General features: G+C 41.5%; 1 protein-coding gene across 2 annotated transcripts in view; it reads right to left on the reverse strand.

Moving 5' to 3' along the window:
• Window positions 1-1,466: 1,466 nt before the first annotated feature.
• The window catches only part of RBPMS2 (RNA binding protein, mRNA processing factor 2), a 41,746-nt gene continuing 19,739 nt past the window's right edge, over window positions 1,467-23,473 (reverse strand). The window contains exons 2-8 of one of the 2 annotated variants that reach the window (XM_089652364.1): window positions 10,838-10,915; window positions 9,391-9,429; window positions 9,252-9,314; window positions 7,340-7,490; window positions 6,875-7,023; window positions 4,162-4,234; window positions 1,467-2,399 (exon numbers count right to left, since the gene is read on the reverse strand). In XM_089652364.1, the coding sequence (XP_089508490.1) occupies window positions 4,172-4,234; window positions 6,875-7,023; window positions 7,340-7,490; window positions 9,252-9,314; window positions 9,391-9,429; window positions 10,838-10,915 (543 nt within the window). In that variant the 3' untranslated portion in view covers window positions 1,467-2,399; window positions 4,162-4,171. The remainder of the gene's footprint in view (window positions 2,400-4,161; window positions 4,235-6,874; window positions 7,024-7,339; window positions 7,491-9,251; window positions 9,315-9,390; window positions 9,430-10,837; window positions 10,916-23,473) is intronic. The other variant, XM_089652365.1, reaches the window with a different exon arrangement.

Here is a 23,473-nt window from a genome sequence, read left to right on the forward strand (position 1 = left end):
GTAAGGGGTAGTTTAACTACATGCTGCCCAGCCACTGTACATATACGGCGGCAGGGCGGCACTCCCAGGCAAAACCACGTTTTAAGATGTGAGTTTTGTAAACAAATAGGGCGGCAGCGCACCCCCTATCTGTCCTGTGCATCACCGCCGCAGATGTCAGTTGCTGGGTCACAGCCACTCGTTAGCAGCTATGTTCTGGCGATGGGTGGCAAACAGTGACAGCACAGCTGCAGTAGCTGTGCTGTCTCACTTCCCTGTCAGCTTGAGGATGAGCTGATTGAGAAAGAACAGTTTCTCTGGATCAGCCTTGTCCTGTGCAGCACACCCCCGCCCCCTAGTAAAACACTCCCATAACCCTTCCCTGCAAAATAAAGTTAACCCCTTCCTCCCCATTGCCATTAGTACAGTGTCAGTTTTTTGCACTGATCACTGTATTAGTGTTTTTTGGGGATGTCAGTGACCCCAAGTCAGTACCCCCCAATGTCAGAATGTCTGCCGCAGTCCTGCCATAAGTCCCTAATCGCTGCCATTATTAGTATAAAAAAACCTAAAAATCCCAGTATCTTTCCCGCCATTTGTAAACGCTATAAATTTCACGTAATACAATTTACATGTATTGGGTTTTTTTTTAGCAAAGACATGTCGCAGAATGCATTTTGGCAGAAATTTATGACTAAATTTGATTTTTGCATTTTTTTACTGGACATGTTTTATAGCAAAAAGTCCAAAGTATTGTTTTTTCCCCTCAAAATTGTCAGCTTTTTTTATAGCGCAAAAAATAAACTGCACAGGCGATCAAATACCACCAAAAGAAAGCTCAATTTGTGGGGAAAAAAATTTTTAAATTTCATTTATGTACTGTACTGCATGACTGTGCAATTGTCCGTTAAACTAGTGCAGCGCTGTATAGCAGAAAAATGGCGCAAGTTGCAGTATTTATACCATAGTTTGCTTTGTGTGGAAGTTATAGCGTTTACAATCAATATACACTCATTGGGATTTTTTATAACCAACAACATGTAGCAGAAAACATTTTGGCTTAAATTTATAACCAACTTTGAGTTTACTATATATTTTTTATAGCTGAAAGTAAAAAAAGTTGAAAATTTTTGGCCTTTTTAGGTTTATAGCGTGAATAAAAAAAGCGCACAGATGATCAAATACCACCGAAAGAAAGCTCTATTTGTGTGAAAAAATACATAAATTTCGTTTGGGTGCAGCATTGCATGACCGCGCAATTATCAGTTGAATTAGTGCAGCGCCGAGTAGCAAAAAGAGGCCTGGTCATTAAGGGGGTAAATCCTCTGGAGCTCAAGTGGTTAAGGTGTGGGGCACTGGTATGGCATTATGTTCCATTATATACCCTAAGGGTGTAACAAGAAACCTGGCATTAAAGGTGGCATAATCCTTTAATTATTCAATCCATGTTGACATTATTCATACTTAAAGGAAATAAAGTCTTAAAGCAGTTTTCAATTACTTTAATTTGTCAGAAACAATAGTTTCAAAAAATTCACACTTTAAATACATTATATTTTATCCAGTATCACATTCTTTTAGGATAGTCAATAGAGAAACTCCTTCTCCATACAAGCAGAAACCTTTCATAATACTGAAAGTACATCAATACCAAGCAGTAGGCTGCAACAAAACAAAAATTGCACAATTGTTCATAAGTACAGCAGACAAACCATACAGATTTGAGCTCTTTAACTGAACATTAACTTAGGACAGAATATATTCTTTTAATATCACAAAACACATGATGCATAAATATCTCCTTATTAAACAAGTTACAAAAATACTGGTACTTTTGTTCTGTTTCCCCATAGGTTTGCATTATATGGCAAGTACAGACTCCTATGAAAAACAAAAAACACAGAAACAGAAGATTGGAGTAGAGTTCAGTTTGCACTGTTGAACTGCATTTCTTTGAATTTGAGGTGGTAGACCAAGCAGTACATTAAGCCAAGTTTTCATCACTGCATGACTAGATTCAGGGTCACAAAGTGGACCAGCTGAAATTGGTAAACAAGCAATAGATTTTAACAAGCACACACACTTAAATAGCTAATTCATGCCAGAAAGTCAACATGCGATGAGGAAGATCCATAGCATTACAGAATGTAGAACATGGTCTGGCAATGGCAGCACCATGTCCTCTACCATGGTTTCAAGAGTCACATCTTGTTGCTCCATTTGGACTAAACGTTACCCACAGAGGCACATTTTCCACAGAAAGATTGCCAAATAATTCATCTGAAGAAGCTGAAAAGGATTGACATGACACTTCCACATTTGGAAGGCTTGGCCAAACATCCAGAGGCATCAGGAGAAGTACAATGTTTTACGAACACTTGTTCATTTCTGGCACATTACTTCATGGAGAGGAAAAAATCCTACAAGAGAAACACAGGTGTACACTAAAGTATATATATACACACACACACACACACACACACACACACACACACACACACACACACTGAAACATTACAAACCATCTAGAAGGAAAAAATAAATTAGATTGCAGCTCATCAGTCCTTATATGCAGTGGACTCATTAGTCCCCCCTGATGAATATGCCAGTAAACTTCCTGTCCTAGTATGGCAACTCATCCTATTATCAGAGGATACATTGACAAGACTACTGAACCTCCCTCTGGACAGGGTCCTGTAGTTCAGAATATAAACAGTCAGCAGATCAGTTGGTACATGAGAACAAGTTTGATAACTCACCCATTATGCACCAGTTAACACTTTTTCAATGGCATTATCCAATGTTCAAATGGCAGGACAGAAGCAGTGCTGAAGTACCTGTAAGTCACCTCAAACTGCAGACTCGTGGTGCTCAGACCCTGCACCCAGTGCTTGCCGTCTGCCAGACAGATCACATTACCACTGAGACCATGTGATCACCTGGACATACAATATGGTGGCTGTGTCCAATCACAGGCACCACATTGATCAGAGAACAGATTTTTACTTTCACTCTGCTCTGTTTACAGAGATTGGCTGTGAGCAGAAGTGCCATCAAGGCAGCCTGTGAACATACAGAAACATGTCACTGCAGTGTCCCTGACCACTGTCCCAGTGTAAAAAACTGCATACACCCACTAACTGCTCAGTGATCAGAAATAGTTTGTAACATATGCTTGTACAAGTTCCAATATGGCTAGTAGGATTTTTCTTTACTGTAGATAAAGCATAATACACTCTGCAATTCAGTACAATCCCTATGTAGGTTTGACTCCTTAAGTGGCCAGATTATGCATTAGGACATTGTGTGTCACATTACATGCATCATAATAACTTAAAAACAAAAGTTAGGGTATCTAGCAAGAGGCGTGGTGAAGGTTTTTGAAGTTGGGCTGTACTTTCAAAAAAGGTATTTGGGCAGCATTTGTACTGCCCTGGCATTTTAGGGTCATCAGGACAGATTACACACATACCATAGCTTGTAGACCAACCTGAAAAAACCTAATCAGTGTAGATTAGTTTTAGGCAGACTATTTTGTCTTAAATTAGAACTGCACTGCATTTGGGCATCAAACCAAAAATGCCATTTAATTTTTTTAAATATTCAAGGCAAACTCAACCATTTATGTCTCCATGTTTCATTTTCCTGAGAAAAAAATTTTTGAAACCCCCCCTGGCATTTCTGGCAGTGGCCATCTTAAGGGCAGGAAATACATGTATTGTTTACTGCCTGGAATCCATCTGCTCTTCACTGAAAGGCTGAGCTGGGAACCCTCCCCTCCTGAAAACTCCTGGGATGTATAACATTTGCTTAGGCATAGAAACCAGGAAGTAACTAAAGAAATTAAAAAAACAAGTTCACAAGTAAATATACCTTCCCATCTAATGATAGCTGCATAGAAAGGATTAAAAATAGTACCACTGAGAGTGAAGTTCCACTTTAAAATTCTATGAAGACAGGCTTGCAAAATTCATAACCAACATGTCCCGTCCCCCCCCACCACATTTTTGGTATTCCCATTTATATAGCAAATTATAAAAACCTCAGTGGTGAATACCAAAAGAAATGTCAAAAAATAAAAATTTCATTTGGGTACATTGCTGCCTGACTAACTGTCATTCAAAAAATTTGACAGTGCTTAAAGCTGAAAATTGGCCTGGACTTGGTGGTTAATATACTTACTAAAGAGCTTTTAGCAGAACTGGCGGGACTTCCATCCTTGTTGAGTGGCTTCAGATGGAGGATACCAACGCATCTGCAAATCAGTTTCATGTAGTTAGATTAACATGTGAAAAAAGAATGAAAGGTCTGCCTCCCATGAGCATTTTGTTGGTGTACAGTTAATCATATGCACAGCTGATTACCCAACTGCATAGCGTTTCAAGTGCAAGACATACACTTGGGTCACATGTCTGTTACAAGCATGGTGTAAACAAGTTGGTTTGCATTTTGCCCTTCCTAGGTTAGATGCCTCTGAAACTGGTAAAGGAAAGCGAGTACCATTTTGATATGCTAGACTACAGGCACACAGATGCTGCATGTACGTACCAATTACTTCATACCAAAGCCCCTTTACTGTGCACACTGCACTTTATCAAGCACAAAGATCTGGAGGTACTGCCCTATTTCATTTGTTATGGAAATGCTTTTTCCAACAGTCAGGTTAAAATTGTTAGATGGAAGATCATGATTTGGTGCTAGAGCTGATTTTTGCATGCATCTTCCAGTTTACACATGTGTAACCCCCTGACGTTCTCAATCTTTTCTGTGCTTCCCACTGCAGAAAGCTCATGTGGAATTAATTTCATGCAGCATTTTAGTGGGAACAGGAAAACCTCATTTGTCAGACAATGTAATGCTCCTCACCCTGGAAACATTCCCTCAGAAGGTTCAAAGTAACTACTTAACATGAAACCTTTCAGCAAAAAAGCAGCAACCACCCTTTGTTTGCAGGCAACATTGCTGAAGAGCAAAAAATACACACATATGTACACATGCCAACAGGATGCTTCTAAATAATGCTTTGTCTAGTAACATCTCAGGATATTTAAAGCCATACAAGAGTCGGTGTTCATATGTAGTTAAAAAACAATCCACTTGAAAGCTATAACTTGAGGTTTGTTAAATGAGCATTTTACACAAGTATCTGATAGCCATTTTCAAACAGATGTTTTTTGTTCCATCTGTTTGTGGCAAGAAGCAGGGGGAGGGAACAGAAGATAACATTCCTTTGCTAAGCAGCATCATTTTTGAAGCAAGTCTACGTCAGGGGTGAAGCTACAAATTTAGACTGTTTATGCTGTCAAAAGAGATCAGGATAGCACTTCCCAATGCTTGAAAAATCCTGACTGCATGGCAAGTTAGAAATATTTCAATAAACAGCATTTGCTGACCATTTTGCTCAGCGTCAAGGCTAAAACCAAAATTAAAGGAAAGTATTTCTCACATTTTGCACTAGTATTGTATAGTTTTAACTACAATTTCATACCCTTTATACTAGTTATATATTAGCTGCTAGATGCAATTCAGTGGCTCAATGCATTTGAGTGTTGAGCTACAGTGTGAAAGTGTTATAATTTCCCAGAAACTATCCCAAGTCTGGGATTTCCCAACAATGGGGAAATATGGTCTTTGATAGTCACTAATTCTTGTACACAGCAAGATTCTTCCCACCCCTCTATTATGGAGAAAAAAAAATATGGTTCTTAGGGTCAGACCCCCCTGCCCCCCCAAAATAAAAACCACAATCAGGTGGCAGTTTTAATAAGAGGGTTCAATAGCACTACCATAAACTCTTGGCAACCAGTACCACCAATTAGTATCAGTACCAACTGATGTTTCTTGGGGTACACAGTCCTGGAGTGCAGCATCCTTAAGTCCCAGTTGCCAAAGCTGATCACAGCATTGTTAGACTTTAGATTTTTGCTCAGTCTGCACATCAGTGAAAATGGCCTCTTTGGCATAAACCTGAGCTCCAGTACAGAATAGTTTTAGTAGTCTTTATAGCCAAAGTGTTTATATTTATTCTCCAGGCCAATAAAGCAGCTACAATAAAGGCACTTTAAAAACCTCCCTATAATGTACTCAACTGCACCTTCTAGAAAATATGGACAGCTGGTTCTTTGAGTCACTAGTTCAACTGCTAATACAAATTTCTAATGCTTGGCAATAGGTACCCATGTACTTGAAAAGCAAATCTTGCTATGCAATCTTGCGTCTTCATAAAGAACCAGATTATGTATTAATGAACCAGATGACTCTGCTTTAAGCATAACAGGAAAATCAGTTTTAAGTCACTTAGTGATATAATGTTTAACTATATGTAGTAAACCATTTACTTGGTTTTAGAACCTTGTACTATTAAAAAAAGCCTAAATATTTAATTTGAATAATTACTGCATGCTCCAGTGCATGGTGTGACAACATGGCCACTTTATGAGCAAATATGAATATAAACAAATCTCTAATACAGCTTATTACAGCGTGCATTCAAAAATAAGCTCCAGGAAACAGGACCACTGAAGTCCAGAAAATGCTACCACTTGTCAGAGCTCTGAAAAACCTTTCTAAAAACGGAACGAGAAGCATTAGGTTAAAATTTCCTAAATTCTTAAGTCTTTTAAGCCACAATTTCCCAAGAACAGACTAGAATTAAACCAATGCTGCACTCCCTTCCAAGTTATGGCTCTCAAATTGTGCAGGGACAACATGGTGGAAAGTGTTACATTTTAAAAAGGAGGTCCAGTATGATGCAAGCACACTGCAGGCAGACACTAAACACCTGTACAAAACCTGTGACTTTCAGCAAAGGAAAATTGCAGGAAAAAACCCACACATTTATAACCTATAGCAAACCAAGTGTCTTACTAGAAATTAAGCCAAAGAAAATGCTTACCTGTGCATGGAGGGCTGCGGCTGCAGCAGCTGCTGCTGGGTATGTAAAAGCAGCATGTGGGATTGCTGGTGCCAGCTCTGTAGTGTACAGTGGATAGGGAGACCAGGCTTCTGGTGAAGCTGGGATAAGTGCAGCACCTGTTAGGTCATCTAAAAAAAAACTCAAAGAAGTCAGACCTGGATGTAATGTGCAATACAAGGTTTCACGCAGTAACCAGTAAAGATCTGTTGCATGATTTGCAGCTTCATTGTGATCTAAATCCTTTAACCGGTACCATTGCCTCAGTTCAGTCTCATGTCCAATTACAAAGTGATATGCTAGAATATCTGAGGAAAATGAAAGCAGCACAAGAAAGTTTAGTTTAACAGATTGTCAGCTTTCACAGCACACCAGGCCCTCTGTTGTGGAAGGACTAAACTTGTCATTCCACCCCCACATAGCAAATAGGAAGGACAGACAACTTACATGGATCTCGTGCAATGAAATGTGCTCCAAGTGCAGGGTGCAGGTTTGTGGGATTAGGTGTAGCCATTAATTTGTTCTTGGCCATTTTTGTGTTGGCCTTGGCAAACTCTAGCCTTAAGGTCTGTGGGTTCTCTGGATCAAATCTGATGCCCTAGGGAAAGAAATGCCATAAGAAACTTATGTTCTACTCCAAATCTGCAGTTATTTGACAGAATACTAAAAAAAAAAAAAAAAAAAAAAAAGACACCCACAAACTTACTCAAGTGTGATCAAGATCAATACGGCATACAAATTTCCTAAATTAACAAAGCAACTTACTGGAAGCAAAACAAAATTGTGCTTTTTTGTGTGTTCCGCTGGCAGTTTAGGGGTTTGCAAGTCAATCGCCAACAGGTATTTTACATCTTTGATACACAATGTCTTGTTTCCTTGTTATAGTCAGTAGTTATTTTTACACAGTAGGTTGCAAAAATTTAACCTGAATATCAAGAATCACTTTTTAAAGCAGTATAATGGCCATCTCCCTGCTGCCCTCTTGGCTTGCCATCGTTTAACCAGGCTGTTTAGAGGCTAGGACATGACGTGCAGATGCCATTGCACAAGCTGTAGCCTGTTCCCCAAACCCCTATATTGATCTTCCTTTAATCAAAGTAGACACTCTGCAGGGCAGTACCCACTATTTCAACTTACAGGAAAACCTGAGTCAATGTAGGTGACCATTGCTGACCTGAAAATGCTAGTTGCCTGGCTTATGTGCTCACAATAATGCCAATTGATAAGCATCAGGAGCTTTGTTATGGCAAGCATCATAGCTTAATATAGGCAGGCAACTGACATTTTTGAAATAGCCTACACATTTCAGTACAAGTTCACTTCTAAGAATTTAGTAAACTTACTACCATATGAAAGATTTAAAAAAAAGAAAAAAAAAGAAAAAAGTGTGGCTCGTTGACCATTTAACCACAATAGTTGAGATTCTGAATCCTCACCAATGGTACATGCTTTGTGGTCCAGTCAACTTCCTGGGTTTTGAAAATTGAGTGCCAAAAAAAAAAAAAAATAGATAATTCAGTACTGCTGCATTTAGCAGTGGGATGCTTACCAGTCAACCTAGGACTAAACAGTACAGATCTGAAAATGTAGCCTGTGTAAGCCTGTAAAGTTTGATATGAGCCAAGTTTTAACCTCATGCTTAAAGAGGCAAGTAAGCTCCTTTTTATAGCTGCCAAAATGAAAGTGCCAATCAACTCAGGATAAGAACTCCCCTTGCTGTGGGGGATTGTATTCTGACAGGACTGCTGAATTTCAATCCATGTGGCTTTTCCAATTCAGTCTGGTGGGAATTTTTAAAGCTGGACAGAGACTAATTAGAGTAGGGGATGGTTAAACAAATTTGTCCAACTTCTCCACTTCTGGTCCTGGAGACTCAGTCGCTCCACGGTAAACAAATTCCCATCTTTGAATATTGGAACAAAACTATGTCCCCATTGGATATTTTCCAATTGCTCAAAAAAAAACACCTTCAGGCCCCTTGCAGATGGGGTGGACCCACCAGCAGATCAGTTTGCAGAAACAGCAGAGATACCCCTGCTGAACAGACAAGTTTGTCTGCTCCTCATCTGGACAGATGGGGAATCTGTTTCTGGCATACAGGATTGAGTGCCAGCGGGTCAGTGGACACTTGCCTGACACCCGCTGGTCCATAGGGATCTATGGATGGTCTGATTGGGTCCGCCTGAAAAACTGACAGGTGGCCCTGATCGGACCATCAGTGTGAAAAGGAGTGTAACGTGAAGCTTGTTGCAAGGAAAAATGTCAGACAGGTTCTTGCAGAGCCACTTTGCCATGATTAGATGTTCATATTTTCCTTTTATGAAGCTGTATACTAAAGTGGTAAAGATAATGTACTTACATTTAAGGCATTTTTTGCAGCTTCAGCCCCAGCTCTATTGTCAAAGGTAACAAAGCCTACAGGCTGCAGAAACAGAACACATTAGAAGACTGAAGAATTATAATCACTTGTCAGCAAGCAGTCTAAATAAGCAGTTTACCTGTTTTGAGGTTAACTTGATCAATGATCCTTCATAACCCTAAAAGCAGAAGAAATTTTAAAAGAAATGGCTTTAAGAGGCAGGTGAAGCATGTGGTGTTATTGCAGCTTTGGAGAGTGGATGTGCTGGATACTAGGAAAGGGTAATCTGGACAGCTAATTAGGGACAGCAGTGACAAGCTGCAGAGAGGCTGTAATTGCACCCTCTGCCATGGGGTGGTGCTGTGTTCCCAAGTAGCAGAACTGAAGTGGTACCCATATTTCCCAGCAGTGCCTAAGGCTGTGCTCTGTCAGTGTGGAATTTGTGCGTATGCTGTGCAATTTCTGAAGGATGAGATTACAAATAAATTGACATGGGCATACAGACTTTAAAATGCCAGATTATACACCCTGTGAGTTAACTTTAAAGGACAGTGTCAAGTTCAGCAACAGGACATTAAGCAGCAATAAAGTACATTTTAAAGTGTAAAATCCAAGTCAATTTTTGCCCATCAATTGATCTATGTACAGTGGCAGAGTGGTGGAATCTGAAATGGTACCTTTCACTGTAGTTAGACCCCCAGTTCAGGCAAAGGAGGGAAAAGAAAAATAAACCAGTTACCTCTTAGAACTAAGGGATTTTAACCACCCAGCATTTTACTTCCCACCTGATAAGATTCTCTCCCAGTAACAAAAGGAACCAAACTGCAGAATAGATTTTACATCCTTCGACATGAGAACACATGATAGTAGCCTTCCCCATTTTCTTTAGGATGTCTGGATATTCTGAAGTTTCACAATCATGAATGCATTACCAGATGTTTTACTAAAATTCTTATAAAGAGCAGATCATTTACATACAACAAAATCAATAAAATGAATGGCACAAGTCTAGTTTCAGTAAGCATTTAACATGCATCGCCTTTTTCACTTGCCAATACCAGACAAGGCACAGAGATTTTGCAGTTTATTATAATCCAGATAGCTTCTAAATGGAGAAGAGAAACCTCTATATAATTAGGGCTATTAAATGCCAAGCTTGCAGCAACCAAAACATTTTTTAGGTTTGGCATGATTGAGATAGACCTCAGGTTTTATTGCAGTGTCACCAAGAGTTTTGATCATTCTGTCCTTTGACCTATGTCACTGGAACAAAGTGAGGGAAATGGTTTTAGAGTATTTTAAACAGGTGTGGCGTGCATTCAACTATTAAAAGCAGCCATTTCCCCTCACTTTAGGGAGATTATGCATCCAGGGTAGGGAGATTATGCATCCAGGGTAAGGAGAGGGGAACCAACATTGCAATAACCCCCCTTCACCAAGCACAGACTAGAAAGTTTCTGGCTGCACACTTAAGTGGTTATTCACAAGGAAGGGGGACAGCAAAGTTGCACATATACTGCAAGCAGCTGGAATATAGCAAGATAGAAGTCCAAAATTTAAAAAGTAAAGGAACCAGTTATCCTTACCTTGAATGGTCGAAATAGTAAATAAAGTTCTCTGGGTTTGATGTCTATTGGTAGACCGCTGACAAAGAGGGTACGGACCTGTAAGTTAGGACAAGTGTTAAATAACTTTTAGCACCAGTGTTCTACATGCTAGAAGAACCAAAAAAACCAAGCTAAATGATTTAAGGCTTTCAGAATATTCTGTCCCATCAGTTCTTGTTCAGCTCTCAAAGCTTTTCTCCCAGGGTCCAATCAAAGCAGTTAAAGTCTATAAGACAAACCATTCATTTTATAGAATGAAAAAAAAAATCAAACCAAATCAAACCAAGCTCATGAAAATTAAGTTTTCCAAAAACCTCTCACCTTTGAGCCTACAGTTCTAAGCCAGCCATCTTAAACCAAACCTGCATTCAAAGAAAGTGTCAACTAGATTAAAATGTGCCTAGCAGGACCCTGAAAAAGTCTGGGTCTATTTTGCTCATCACTCCAGATCCGGAGAGTCAGGCCCCATGCCTTAGACTCTGCAGGTAATAGGGGGATGTTTACGATGCTTCCACATTTCTGCCTGGGATGAGAGGCTTTATATAGTGGACCTGTATTGCAAGTGCCCCTTCCTGAACATTCCTACCATTCATTGAGGTACTGCTGACATAAGCAAGCAAAGCCTTGCTACTACCTAGATGAACACCTCCACAGGGAGACAGGGCAGAACAAGGCATATTACAGGTACTTAAATAGCATCACTTTACATACATCTTACATTCACATCAGTCCCTAACCCTCAAGGGGTGTACAATCTAAGGTCCCAAACGTAGATTTACAAACTAGGGCCAATTTAGACAGTATCCAATTAACCTACCAGCATGTCTTTGGAGTGTGGGAGGAAACAGGTGTACCTGAAGAAAACCCACGCAGGCAGTGAGAACATGCAAACTCCAGGCAGGTGATGCCATGGTTGGGATTTGAACCAACGACCCTAGTACTGCCAGGCAGAAGTGCTAAACATTTAGCCACTGTGCTGCTTAATATTAAGTCTAATGGGGAACAGTCTGACAATACTTGTTGCTTTAAACTGGACATTTTCCCCTCACATCAGTATGCACCTCTGTACTAAAAAGGACAAATTCACCTTTTAGTAAATAAATGCAATTTATTTAAAATGCATTTGTCTGCAGGAGCCTGTAAAGCATTGTGCCAGTGATCAGAAGATTGCTGGTGCCATGCAGGTCTCCTGCAAATCTGTCGGTATATCCACTTGCCCGTTTGGGATGTATGAGCAAGCAGATATACTGACAAGAATAAACTACCACAGTGCTGTGGTAGTTTGACTACGAGCCAACAGCTGCTAAAGCTGTACAGACTTCATTCACAGTGGATTGTGAATGAGCGACGTGGCTGGGCAGTTGGAGCCCCACACGGGCTCTTTTAAAGATTTGACAGCTAGGGATTGGGAGAAGATCACCACTAGCTGTTAAAGCAGGGAGCAGAGGCTGATCTGAACATAACATGTTACTCTGAACACATTTTTTATCACATGCACACCCCCCCCCCCCATTCAATGATTGTGCCCTACTTCTACCTTCCAATTTCCTACCATGGTCATATGGGTACTGCTACCTTTGCAGTTTGAAACAATCTGAGGTAAAGAATGTCACCAGCACATCCAGGATTCCTCAAACCTTTATGGTGCCGTCACATGATAAAAAGGTGCAGTCACGGGATAAAAAGGTGGTCACATCAATCAAGCGACCACAAAAAGTTCTAGCAAGCTGATAAATCCTGGCAACATTCACTTGGGATTGTAGGCGGTTCCAAGCCCATAGTCACTGCAGCACCCATCAATACTGAATAGCCATTTACAGAAACATGTATGTTAGGAATACCACGTTTGGACTTGATTGAGGGGTACTGGAGTGGACTACAGTTGGGATTATGTAGTTTGAGCTGGGGAATGCCCAAAGGCTGTTTTATAGAGTATTTCTAAACCAATTCTAGAAAAAAACCCACACACCACATGTTACACAGGTGCAATTACTTAATTTGCTCAAGTCTTACACAGACAATGCACACAGCTGCATGAATATATGTCGTGATGCAGCAGTGTGTTCAGAGCTGTAAGTAGGTTTTACCCCTGGTTCACATCTGTGCTGCTGTAGGACTTGCAGGAGGGTGCCATTAATTCTAATGGCATGCTGCTTGTACTGGAAATCACAACTTACTGGGAACCTCTGTCCCCATGCAGGCTGTGATTTCTCAAGTAGTGCCAGGACTTCATCCCTGCATGCCCCAGGGCATGAGTCCAAACGAATGGGCTTGTGCCTGCACAAATCGTGGCCCACACAAGTGTCAAGGACTGGCTCACCATGCACAGAGCTGAATTTTATAGAACATACTGTGAGCCTCTGTGCGATTCACATGCGACTGGTGCGATTTAAAACCCAACAGGCTCAAAACTGCACAAAAAAGTGCATGCACTGTTTATTGAACACTAACGCGATTACAGGGTACACAAGTACTATGTGATCTGATGTGAGCAAGTGGAATGTGTTTGTGACCTGTGTTTAGGGTGTCTAACCTTTTGACACTTGCTGCAGGTCACAAAAGCAGTGTTTTGCAGGCAGGTTGAATTGCAGTGCGTTCCTGTGTGATTCTAGTGTGGGCATGCTGTGAACAGGCACTGAGTGCAGTAGTTTACATGTATACAGAAGCACATACAAGTGTATATAATTGAAACCCTGGCAGCTACAACAGTATGAAGAATCTTTTCTGCCAGCAAGATCCTGCATATAAAATCAGTTACCATCTGTGTGCAAGAGGCCTGAGACTAGTCAAAATGTTTAGGCAGACCATACTGGTCACATCACTGAGGCTTAATGAGGAAACAGAAGATACAAGATATAACCTTTGCATGCACATTTTATAAAGACTGATTCTTTCACTTACATGCTGTTTTGCTAATAAAGCCTCAAAAATTAGATTTATTGCTGATCTATAGACCATTAAAGTAATCAAGTGCTATAAATGGGCATTCAAGGGATATTTGCAAGTTACAAGGTGCTGCAAGAAAATAAATGGTCTTTAATGTATTCTGTAGGGAAAAGGCATGGCCAAATGCAGAAAATTCACATTTCCTTTGTAGAGAAATTTTACTAGATTTAATACAAAACCAGCAACACAGATAAGGGATCATTTAAAAAAGTCTCCATCATAGGTTTGTTAAAAGATTGCTTCTTTCCAGCAATGTCATTCAGCTGTACTTCCATAACCAAACCTGTCACAGGCTTTTACTTCCACACAAGTTAGCAGCTCACTTCTCAAACCACCAGGGATATTTTCTGTCTGAGTTAGGACAAAACCGTACACATCAGGACCAAGCTCTCTACCCTCTAAAATATTTACCAGTTCTGTCTAATCAGTGCAAAAGATGCAATGTTAGACACCACAAGGGTTGCATCTGGGCTTCAAAGTAGGCAGTTTAGTTGGTTACGCATGGTTGCTTGGAGAGGACATCTGTACTGCACTTTAAAGCAGTAGGAGTCTACATCTTTATGGCTGCAGGTCCTGTTGGTAGGCATTTGGCATAAAAGATTCAGTATTAGGTTTACTAGATCATATGCAATGTAAAGTTCTTTAGATAAATTGCATTTTATAAAACAAATTATCAAGATATCATGTACATATTTGTATGTGGGGAAAAAAAATCTGAAAAAAAAACTTAAAAAAATTAGCAAAGTCAAGATTCTAATATGATTTAGAAGCTCAAGCCACAGAAAGAACTACTGGTAGAAAAAATTAAAAGTTAGCCTGTTGTACCATGTCTTAAGGGATGTGAAAGTCCACCAAAAGCAGGGAAAAATCCTAATCCCAGGTGGGATTATTTTTACTAAAGGTCTTTACATCCTATTCATGGAAAGCTTTTAGTATGCAGATATACAAATAGATCTACAGAATTTGCATCTATTAGATCTAGCAAGTAGTTAAAGTGGTAAACTCCTCTGAATATCTTCTAAATGTGCACGGTTTAGAAGATATTCAAGCAGCAGCCAGCAACAAACATACGCTCTAAAGGAACAGCATACCCGTACTGTTCCTTCAGAGCTCTGTGCCATGTGTGGGAGTAGCATGGCAGCTTGGCCAGGCAGACAACCATAGTCAGCAAACCTGGAAGGAAGACTGGGTGAAGATGGAAGCCCTGTCAGCTGTGACAGTACACTGTTGAGGGCTTTGTTTTAAGGCAAGTATTTCATAAGGTGCTAGCATATTGTGATACTACCTTGCAGGGGGGAACTAGAGACTTCACTACTGCTTTAGAGGGTTTCTTCAGTCGGCCTAACTTTTCTTCCCACAAATACTGTAGCTGCTGACTTAACATAAGGACACTTACCTGCCCAGGAATCCAGCACAGTCCTCACCCAATCTGGTGATGACTCCCTGTGGCTTCAGCCAACTACCCACTGCACATGCAAACGTTGTGCTGTACAACATCCAGTGTAATCACCCAGGTTATTCTAGTGGGAGCAGGTTCCTATAAATCTAGGTAATGCCCACCCCCAAAAAACACCACAATTTTATGTATACACACTGGCCTTAGTTACACCTGTTCAATTGCTTGGTAACAGATTTCTAGTCAGCCACATGGCAGCAACTCATTTAGATGTGGTGAAGACAACCTGCTGGACTTCAAACCGAACCATCAGAATGTAAATCCTAAATGTTTTTATTTTTCAGAGACGATATCCAGTGAGCAGCAGTTGGGTGGACAAAAATGCCTTGTTTGTTTATTTCAAAGGTCAGAATGGGTAGCCTGGTTTGAGACGAAAGGAAACAGTAAAATAACCAGTTACAAGCATGGCATGCAGAATACCAACTGTGAATGCACAACACGTTGAACCAGATAGGCAACAGCAGCAGACAACCACACCAGGTGCCACTGTCAGCTAACAGGAAATGGAGGCTGCAATCCACAGGCTCACCAAAATTGGATAAAAAAAAAAAAAAAAAAGTTGCTTGATCTGACGACATCCCCTTGAGATGGTTGTGTATGAAAATTCCCAGTACATCAGCAGTTTTTGAAATGCTCAGACCAGTCTGTCTGGCACCAACCATACCATGTTCAAAGTCCCTTAAATACCCTTTCTTCCCCATTCTAGTGCTTGGTTTGAACTTCAGCAAGTAATCTACCATGTCTAGATACCTAAATGCATGGAGTTGCTGCTATGACTGGCTGATTAGCAATTTGTGTTACCAAGCAATTGAACAGATTTATTTAATGAAGTGCCCATGTGTATATATTTATTAACCTCCAATATTACTAGTGGGGTAGGATTCTTAAGTGGAACTTCCCAAAGGTGCCATAACCAGAACAGGTCTTCCACAAAGAATTAGAAAGTCACTTTAGTGAAATCCTAATTTACTTAACAGCCAACCAAGTCTATACAAGAATGGATTAGACTTAAAGTACTGGCTCAACTTTACTTCTGATATATCATTGTAACATGTTCCAAGCTGAAAGTGGTTCTAAATTCAAGACATGTTACCTTAATACATTCCCTGCATTAAGGTAAATGGCCTAGTGTCTAGGGAGGGGTGCATACAACTATTTAAAAGACAAGTCCGCAATCCAGCACTGTCTGCCCATCTGCAGTGGCGCATCCCCCCCCCCCCTTTTTCTCTTATAGGCCATTGAGGCAGCAGGAGTCATTGGCTCCTGCTGCCATCAAATCTGAGGAAGCAGCAGGGGTGGGGCTAAGCAGCATTGTCCATCTATGGACACCACCTGGCCCAGCAGCACACCTGCACAAGTGCCCCAATGGCAGCAGGCTTGCTATGTAAGCACTTGCAGAAGGTGAACTGATAGTGCCGGACCCCAGAAAGGGAGGCAAGACCACTGGTCTTTAACCACTTGAAGCTGTGTAATGCAAATATTTTCCAAGTTAAAGACTGTACAGAAACAAAATATATACACGTAGTTGATTTAGTATTCGTATATGTTGTACAGACTACTCAGATGGTGGGGAGAATAAAGCAGTTTATTTCTCTACCAGGCTTCAAAAAGTAAAACTCATGTTTAACTACTTCTCACTCCCCATACACAGATCATTCTGTGAAATACAAGAGGCATGTGTATTCTCTGGAATCTTGTGTTTTCTTCCACATTGGTTCAGCAAATAGAATGAACCTTTCCTCTGCAGAAGCTTTTATAGACTGGCTACTGCTGCCCTTTGGATAAGACTGGTCTTGTCTCCACACCTTCCTGCAGGCAGCTTGTTGTGGGGTGGGCCTGCTTGGTCCCTCCCACACCTCTGCAGCACAGTCACTTCTAAGTTTACTCTGTGCTGGGGGAATACTGCACCCCTTTAGTCTGTCAACCCCCTGCCCACACAGCATTTAGAAGTTGCAGTATTGCTTCATGAACACCTGTCCCTTGTTGCTCTGAAAGTGATCCACCATGATCCACTTTTCAAACAAGTGTTAACCCTTACAAGATTGCAATACCTTAAAAACCAGATGCCACGTATTTATATGAAGGTTAATTTTCTACCCAAAACCTTTAATTACCTCTTTGGGCAGGCAATATTCCCAGATCCCCTCTACAACTGAGATTTGCCCTTTGATTAAAAAAAATTAAATAAATTTACTGGGCTGCAGTAAGTTACTGGGACAGTGGTTCTCAGACGGCTACCAATTCTGCAACAACCTGGAGGCTGCATTGCTAGGCTGTCACTCAGTTGAACAACCTAGTGTTCAGAAGTCCCAATTTGAACACAAACATTACTATGATTATGTAAATTACTGGTTTTGAGACTGGGAGCAAGACTATGCTCTATACCCAAGCCAAAATGTCTGGACTGAATTTTGTATTAACACAAAAACCTTAAGGCGAGAACATACTTTGGGCCCAATATGTTGAAAATAATATTTTACCTGCCAACTGGACATCTTCAGCAGGTCATTCAGGCCCAGTTTCCTACTCCTATTACAATCATGTGCCATACTGTTGAGAAGCTATAATAGACCATTTTGCTCATCTACCAATACTGACCTCTAAAGCCTTACAGCTTTTTTTAAGTCTGGCAGATGTTCCAACCTTAATGCTGACTGGGAGGAGGCAATGCAGCAATAGGTTATGATTTTGTCTAGACAGGTTTATCAAGCTGATGTTTCTACAGTGTGCATTATACCCCCTGAGCCTGTCCTAGATGGAGTACAGAGGCTGGCACATATATATGGCCCGGCCCTGCTCTTCTAAAGTAGGGCTGTAGTAAGTTGACCCTCAAGATTCTGCTTCTGGGAGTGGCAATATTGATAAGACTAAAGTGGTTCCTCATTTACACTGCCTGCCATGCTAGACAGACCATTCTTTGCAAATTGAAACTGACCAACCCTCCTACTACAGTTGAGATCAATACTAATGCAGTTTTACCATTCCATAAGCACACGGGGCATAACTGCCTGAAAAATGTGAAACCTTGTGCCTCAACCCATATTTTCCAAATAGCATACTGTTGCTACAGGATTTGCCCATTTGTTAAATTTGATAAAATTCATAAAAACCCACACACCATACATGTTAAACTTGCCTACACTCCCTTGACCAGTGACCTCAAGCTGCTTGCTATGGGGCACTAGTGTGCTTGCTTTTGAGCTCCACTTTAGGAGTCCATAAGGCAGAGCCCCACCCCCTGCTCTACTCATTGGCAGAGATTGACTGCAGTGGGAGCCAATGGCTCAACCAATGGAAACCTGGGACAGCCAAGGCTCTTGTGCATATTGCTGGATTGAGAGGGGTTCAGGTGAGTAGTGGGGGTTGTGGAATGCATGAAGATAAAACACCTTCATCCTTTACAACTAAAGTGGGCTCATGACAAAATGACAATCCCACTCAAGACTTGCTCACTCTACAGGGTTCTCTTATATCTTGCCCCCCCAAAATTCTCCTTTCCACTCATACCACCCCCCTTAAAAACACCCCCACTCTTGGATAATCAATGCATGGGTGTTCTAGTTCAATATATAACTCGTATGTGTTACACCTTCTGTATAGGCGTCAACATATTTATGATTGTTTTAAATACACATTACCATGTAAAGATTCTCTTCATCCAAAACTAAAGTTTTGCCTTTAGTTATACTTTAGAGTAGAGGGATTAAAAACACCTCAGTTCCTGCCATTTGAGCCCGTTGGGGAGATTCACCATCTTTGTCTTGTTTACCCCATCACTGATTCACCATCTTTGACCTGTTTACCTTATCATTGTAAGTAATTATATATAACACTTTTCTGGGTACAACTCAAAATTTGTAAATGTAATTTACCAATGGGGACACCAGTTCTAGTGAACTGGGTGTTCAAGGAAATCTTAATTTGCAGGAATCTTCTTCCTGTGAGGCTATGGGCAGGAATTGGAGAATTCCACAATAGGACAGATTTGAGGGGTGGGGGCATGTGGGGTTTAGCACATGGCCATGCAGGACTTGGCTCTGCCCACCCTTATCACTCACAAACCTCTGAATGAGAAAACAAGTCTCAACAGCCTTGGTGGCTTTGCTTGCAATTCTCAATGAACTACCATGGTGCTGTGGTAGTTAAACTCTTCCTGCCAGTGTATTGGCTTGCTTGTACAGGACGTATGGGCAAGCAGATCTACCGATAAGTCTGTAGAGTACTGCATGGCACCAGCATTTGTCAAAAAGGTGAACTTAACCTCTTCACGTTGGTCACACACAAATGTGTGGCCTCCCGGCGTCTGGGCCTAGACATCGAGCAGCCGCACATTTGCGTGCAATTAAACATGTGCTGAGAGCGCGCACCCTGCACACTCCCAGCACACGTCCGGTACTCAGAAAGGTCCTGGTCTGCTCTTTTGATTGGGACCTTTCCCGCTCATGCGACCGCTGTGATGAAACATCACAGTGGTCATGATCCCTAAACGCCAACCTGCCTCCCGGCTTTCGAAACTCTTAAAGGGCCAGGAGGTGCCAGCGGGAAGGGGTTAACCTGCCCTCATATCTTGAAACTGTACTAGGTAATTTATTAAGTTAGATTTCCCTTATGAGCCACTGTTGTATTTATAATTTAAAATACTGTGTTTAAACTGTAGTCAAGACTGAAAATAGCTGCCAAATAGGAACACTCAGGTGTTTTTGCTACCCTCAATGTGGAGTTTTAGGCATGTGATGTTTTGTTAATCAGAGTCACTTTAATCAGTCTGGAGCTCTGGCAGGAAAGCATGTTACATTTACATCAAGCAAGAGACTATGCTGACTGAAGTCAATTGGAATGTTATGATGCAAAAGTACTTATAAGGTTCTAAACAATACTGATACTGGCAATGTTCTGCACAGCCCTAAACCAGCAGCAAACATTGTTTATGCCATGTAGGGAGATTAGACAATTTAGTCAACCTCAAAAAATAAAAAATTGTACTCCCATAAAGTTCGAGTTCACCAAGGTGCAGAGGATCAGAATTCAGAACATTGATTTTGACAGCGCTGCTGTATAACCAAACATTGCCTGCATCCAACTGGATGCTGGTGCTGTTTGGCTGACAATTTGACAGGCTGCTTCCAACAAGGTAAACAGCATGGCAGCAGCACCATACACTACTCAACTTTCAGCAGAGCAAGCAATTGTATGCCAAAGTTTAAAGTGCACGGCCAGCTTAAGACCAAGAACAAACAAGTGAAACATGGGAGCACAGCCTGGCAATGGCAGAATGAGCACATTGCATGGGCTCTGCACTACAATACTGTACTTCAGGAGGCCTAATTTGCACCAATACCATGCCCAAGTATAGGAAAACCGCTTAAACCAGGCTTGGAGCCAAGCCCTCCCACCAAGACTCATACCTGGCCCCTAACTCTGCTCCATCAGCCTCTGCAGAGACACCAAACATGGCTGGCAAGGAGTTGGTCGTGCACATTGGCACCAACCATCTTTTATAATAGCTCTATACCCTTTGAAATTCCACCTGTGCCAAGGACATTTACAGCTCTGGGAAAGATCTTTGTACCTGGCACCACATTTGAGTGAACTAAATTTGAGCTGAACTAAAGAGCAACCTCACCAAGAGGTCCAAACTCTTGGACAGTTTCAGTTCAAGACTCCAATCAATCATTCTTACTTGGCAGTAGTCTTTAGACAAGTTACAGGTGGCATATGCCACAGGAGTGTTCAGACAGCTCCAGATAGTTGACCTGTTGCAGCTAGCAAGATATCAAAGCATTTGAGGAAATTGCTGGCACAGAGCTGACTGCCAATGTGAGACATTCATAAAATACTTTCCTGACAATACCTACCTCTGCATTAAAACTAGATTTGTCTATTGTGCAAGACCCAAAATACTCCGCAGGGAGAGTGAATTTAAGGTCATGTCCCAGGCTTACAGCAAAGGCCAGCTCAACTGATGACCCAAGGTTACTCTTGCCTGACTTTTCCTACTGTGCACTCTAAATGCGCAGGCTTCCAAAACCACTAATGGAACAGACTGAACACAAATCTTACACATGGGGGTTGATTTACTAAAGCTGAAGAGTGAACATTCTGGTGCAGCTCTGCATAGAAACCAGATTCCAAGTTGTATTGCCAAAGCTTAATTGAACAAGCTGAATTTAAAAGCAGATTGGCTACCATGCACAGCTGCACCATATTCTGAGTGCTAGTTTTAGTAAATCTACCCCATTGTGTTACACTTGCATCCAACGTCACCCTGCACTTGGCAGAGCAAATTGTTTTTATTTCTGGATGAACCCCAGATTGAGGTTATTGACTGTTAGTCAATACCCCTCACTTTTAACCAGACCCATGCTCTTATTGTGGATGACCAGTATGTAGACTGGCTCCACTGGGCAATGAATAACTCAGACTGCAGTTGCAAAGCTCCTGGTGAAATTGCATGCATTACTCTTGCCACCCATCACCCTAATGTACAGTTTTACCTTCATATGTCAGCCTTGTGATCTGGACATGCAGGTGACCTCCCTACAGAAACATGCCATTTTAAACCCCTGATAGTTAGAATTATGCATTCTTGTCAATTGCCATGTGCCAGATTCCTGTCCTTGCTTTACAAGACAACTGCCCACCCAGTCAGTCCTCCCACACAAATGAACTAGGCACGCAATTTTTTTCTGATAAGTTTTAGCATTTCCCAGGCAAGTAAAATAGATGTATTGTATTTGTTCTTGCCTGGGAAATTGAACTCCCGATTCTATTGCATTTCTCAGGGTTCTGGGTGCCCTGCATGGTATCTCCCTTTGTTACCATTGTCTGTCCCTGGGAATGGGAGGGTTAGGGCACTTGTTTCACCTTTTAATACTGGACAGCGAGTTAAGGGTATACCCATTTGTTTCCATGTACATGTAGCGCATCTCACTGCCCCTCAGCCAACTTGACTCCCACCAAGTGTAGTGGTTACTCAGTCAGGGCCAAACACTGATTCAATTTTCTCTAGACTGAGTTCACACTACCCATCCCAAGGAAGGGAAAGTCCCTCTTCCCATGCAGGCTACCACCCCATCTGGCTTAAACACTAGATCTGAAACTCCTCAGCAAAATCTTTGCCTTGCCAAACAACCCCTTCAAGTGGCAGGCAGTTTTTTTTTTTAAGGTAAAAAAGTTTAACCTTATCCACAGCTCCCTCTTCAGTCTCATATCCTTTCCCATCCAATGCTGAAAAGGCCTGTGACAATGTAAATTTGCAATTCATAACAGCAATTCTACAACACATTGGCCTGGTGTCATCTCAAATGGATCAGAACCATCAATTCCTTCCCCTCTGCATCTGTCAAAGGGAATGGTATCTTCTCAGATCACCCTACTGCCTGAAAAGGACACTACCTGCATAGGCATAGACAACTTCACAGTATCAGTCACTAATCTTCTGAAAGAATCCCAATATAGCAAACTTTCATTTCTCAAAATCAGAGATGCGTTGCACTGCCCACTGTAAAGCAGACTAAGGGATACCTCTGTTCAAATGCTTCTTTTGAACCCATCAAAGATACCTCAGAGCCACTGGAGGCTGTACAGGTGGGACTGTGGGCTACACCTTATACAAAGGCTTTGAGGTGGCAATAGGCCTTGGGACAAAAATTTCAGCTCCCCAGCAGAGTCTGAGTATCTTCAACTGAGCACTAGGTGTTAGGGAAAAAACCCACACCCTACTGGGCCATATTTGTGCAATGTGCAGTGGAACACTCCATCTTGATCTGCAAAGCAGACAAGACCGGAGCTAGGAGCAAATTTATGATTATACAGATCCTATGCAGTTTCCAGGTCATCCATGGGATCCTTGTATCTGGGAGTTTGTAGAATTTAGAGGTCCTCATCCAGTAAGGCCCCACATACCTCAGGGTGAAGAGAACATTCTGCTCCCCCAACCCAAGTCCAGATGCTAATGGTTGAGGTAGTCCATGCCTAAAATGTGAATGGTGGACAAAGACTGGGTGAAGTTCTGCCCAAGACAGTCTGTTGCCCATGGAAGCTACTCTATTAAGTCTTATGGGTTTCAAGAACAAGGTACCCTGCACTATTAGAATCGCCAGAACATCTCCCCAGCCTCAGGTTAACATTTGTCAAGATCTTCCAGACTAGTGAAAAAACCTCCCTGAACACTAGAGCAGAGTTGGTGAGCCAACAGACCAGAGCTGCAACCT

Source organism: Staurois parvus, unplaced genomic scaffold (assembly GCF_062004578.1).
Source record: "Staurois parvus isolate SC_StPar_1 unplaced genomic scaffold, SC_StPar_1.0 ptg000682l, whole genome shotgun sequence".
Classification (NCBI taxonomy): Eukaryota; Metazoa; Chordata; class Amphibia; order Anura; family Ranidae; genus Staurois; species Staurois parvus.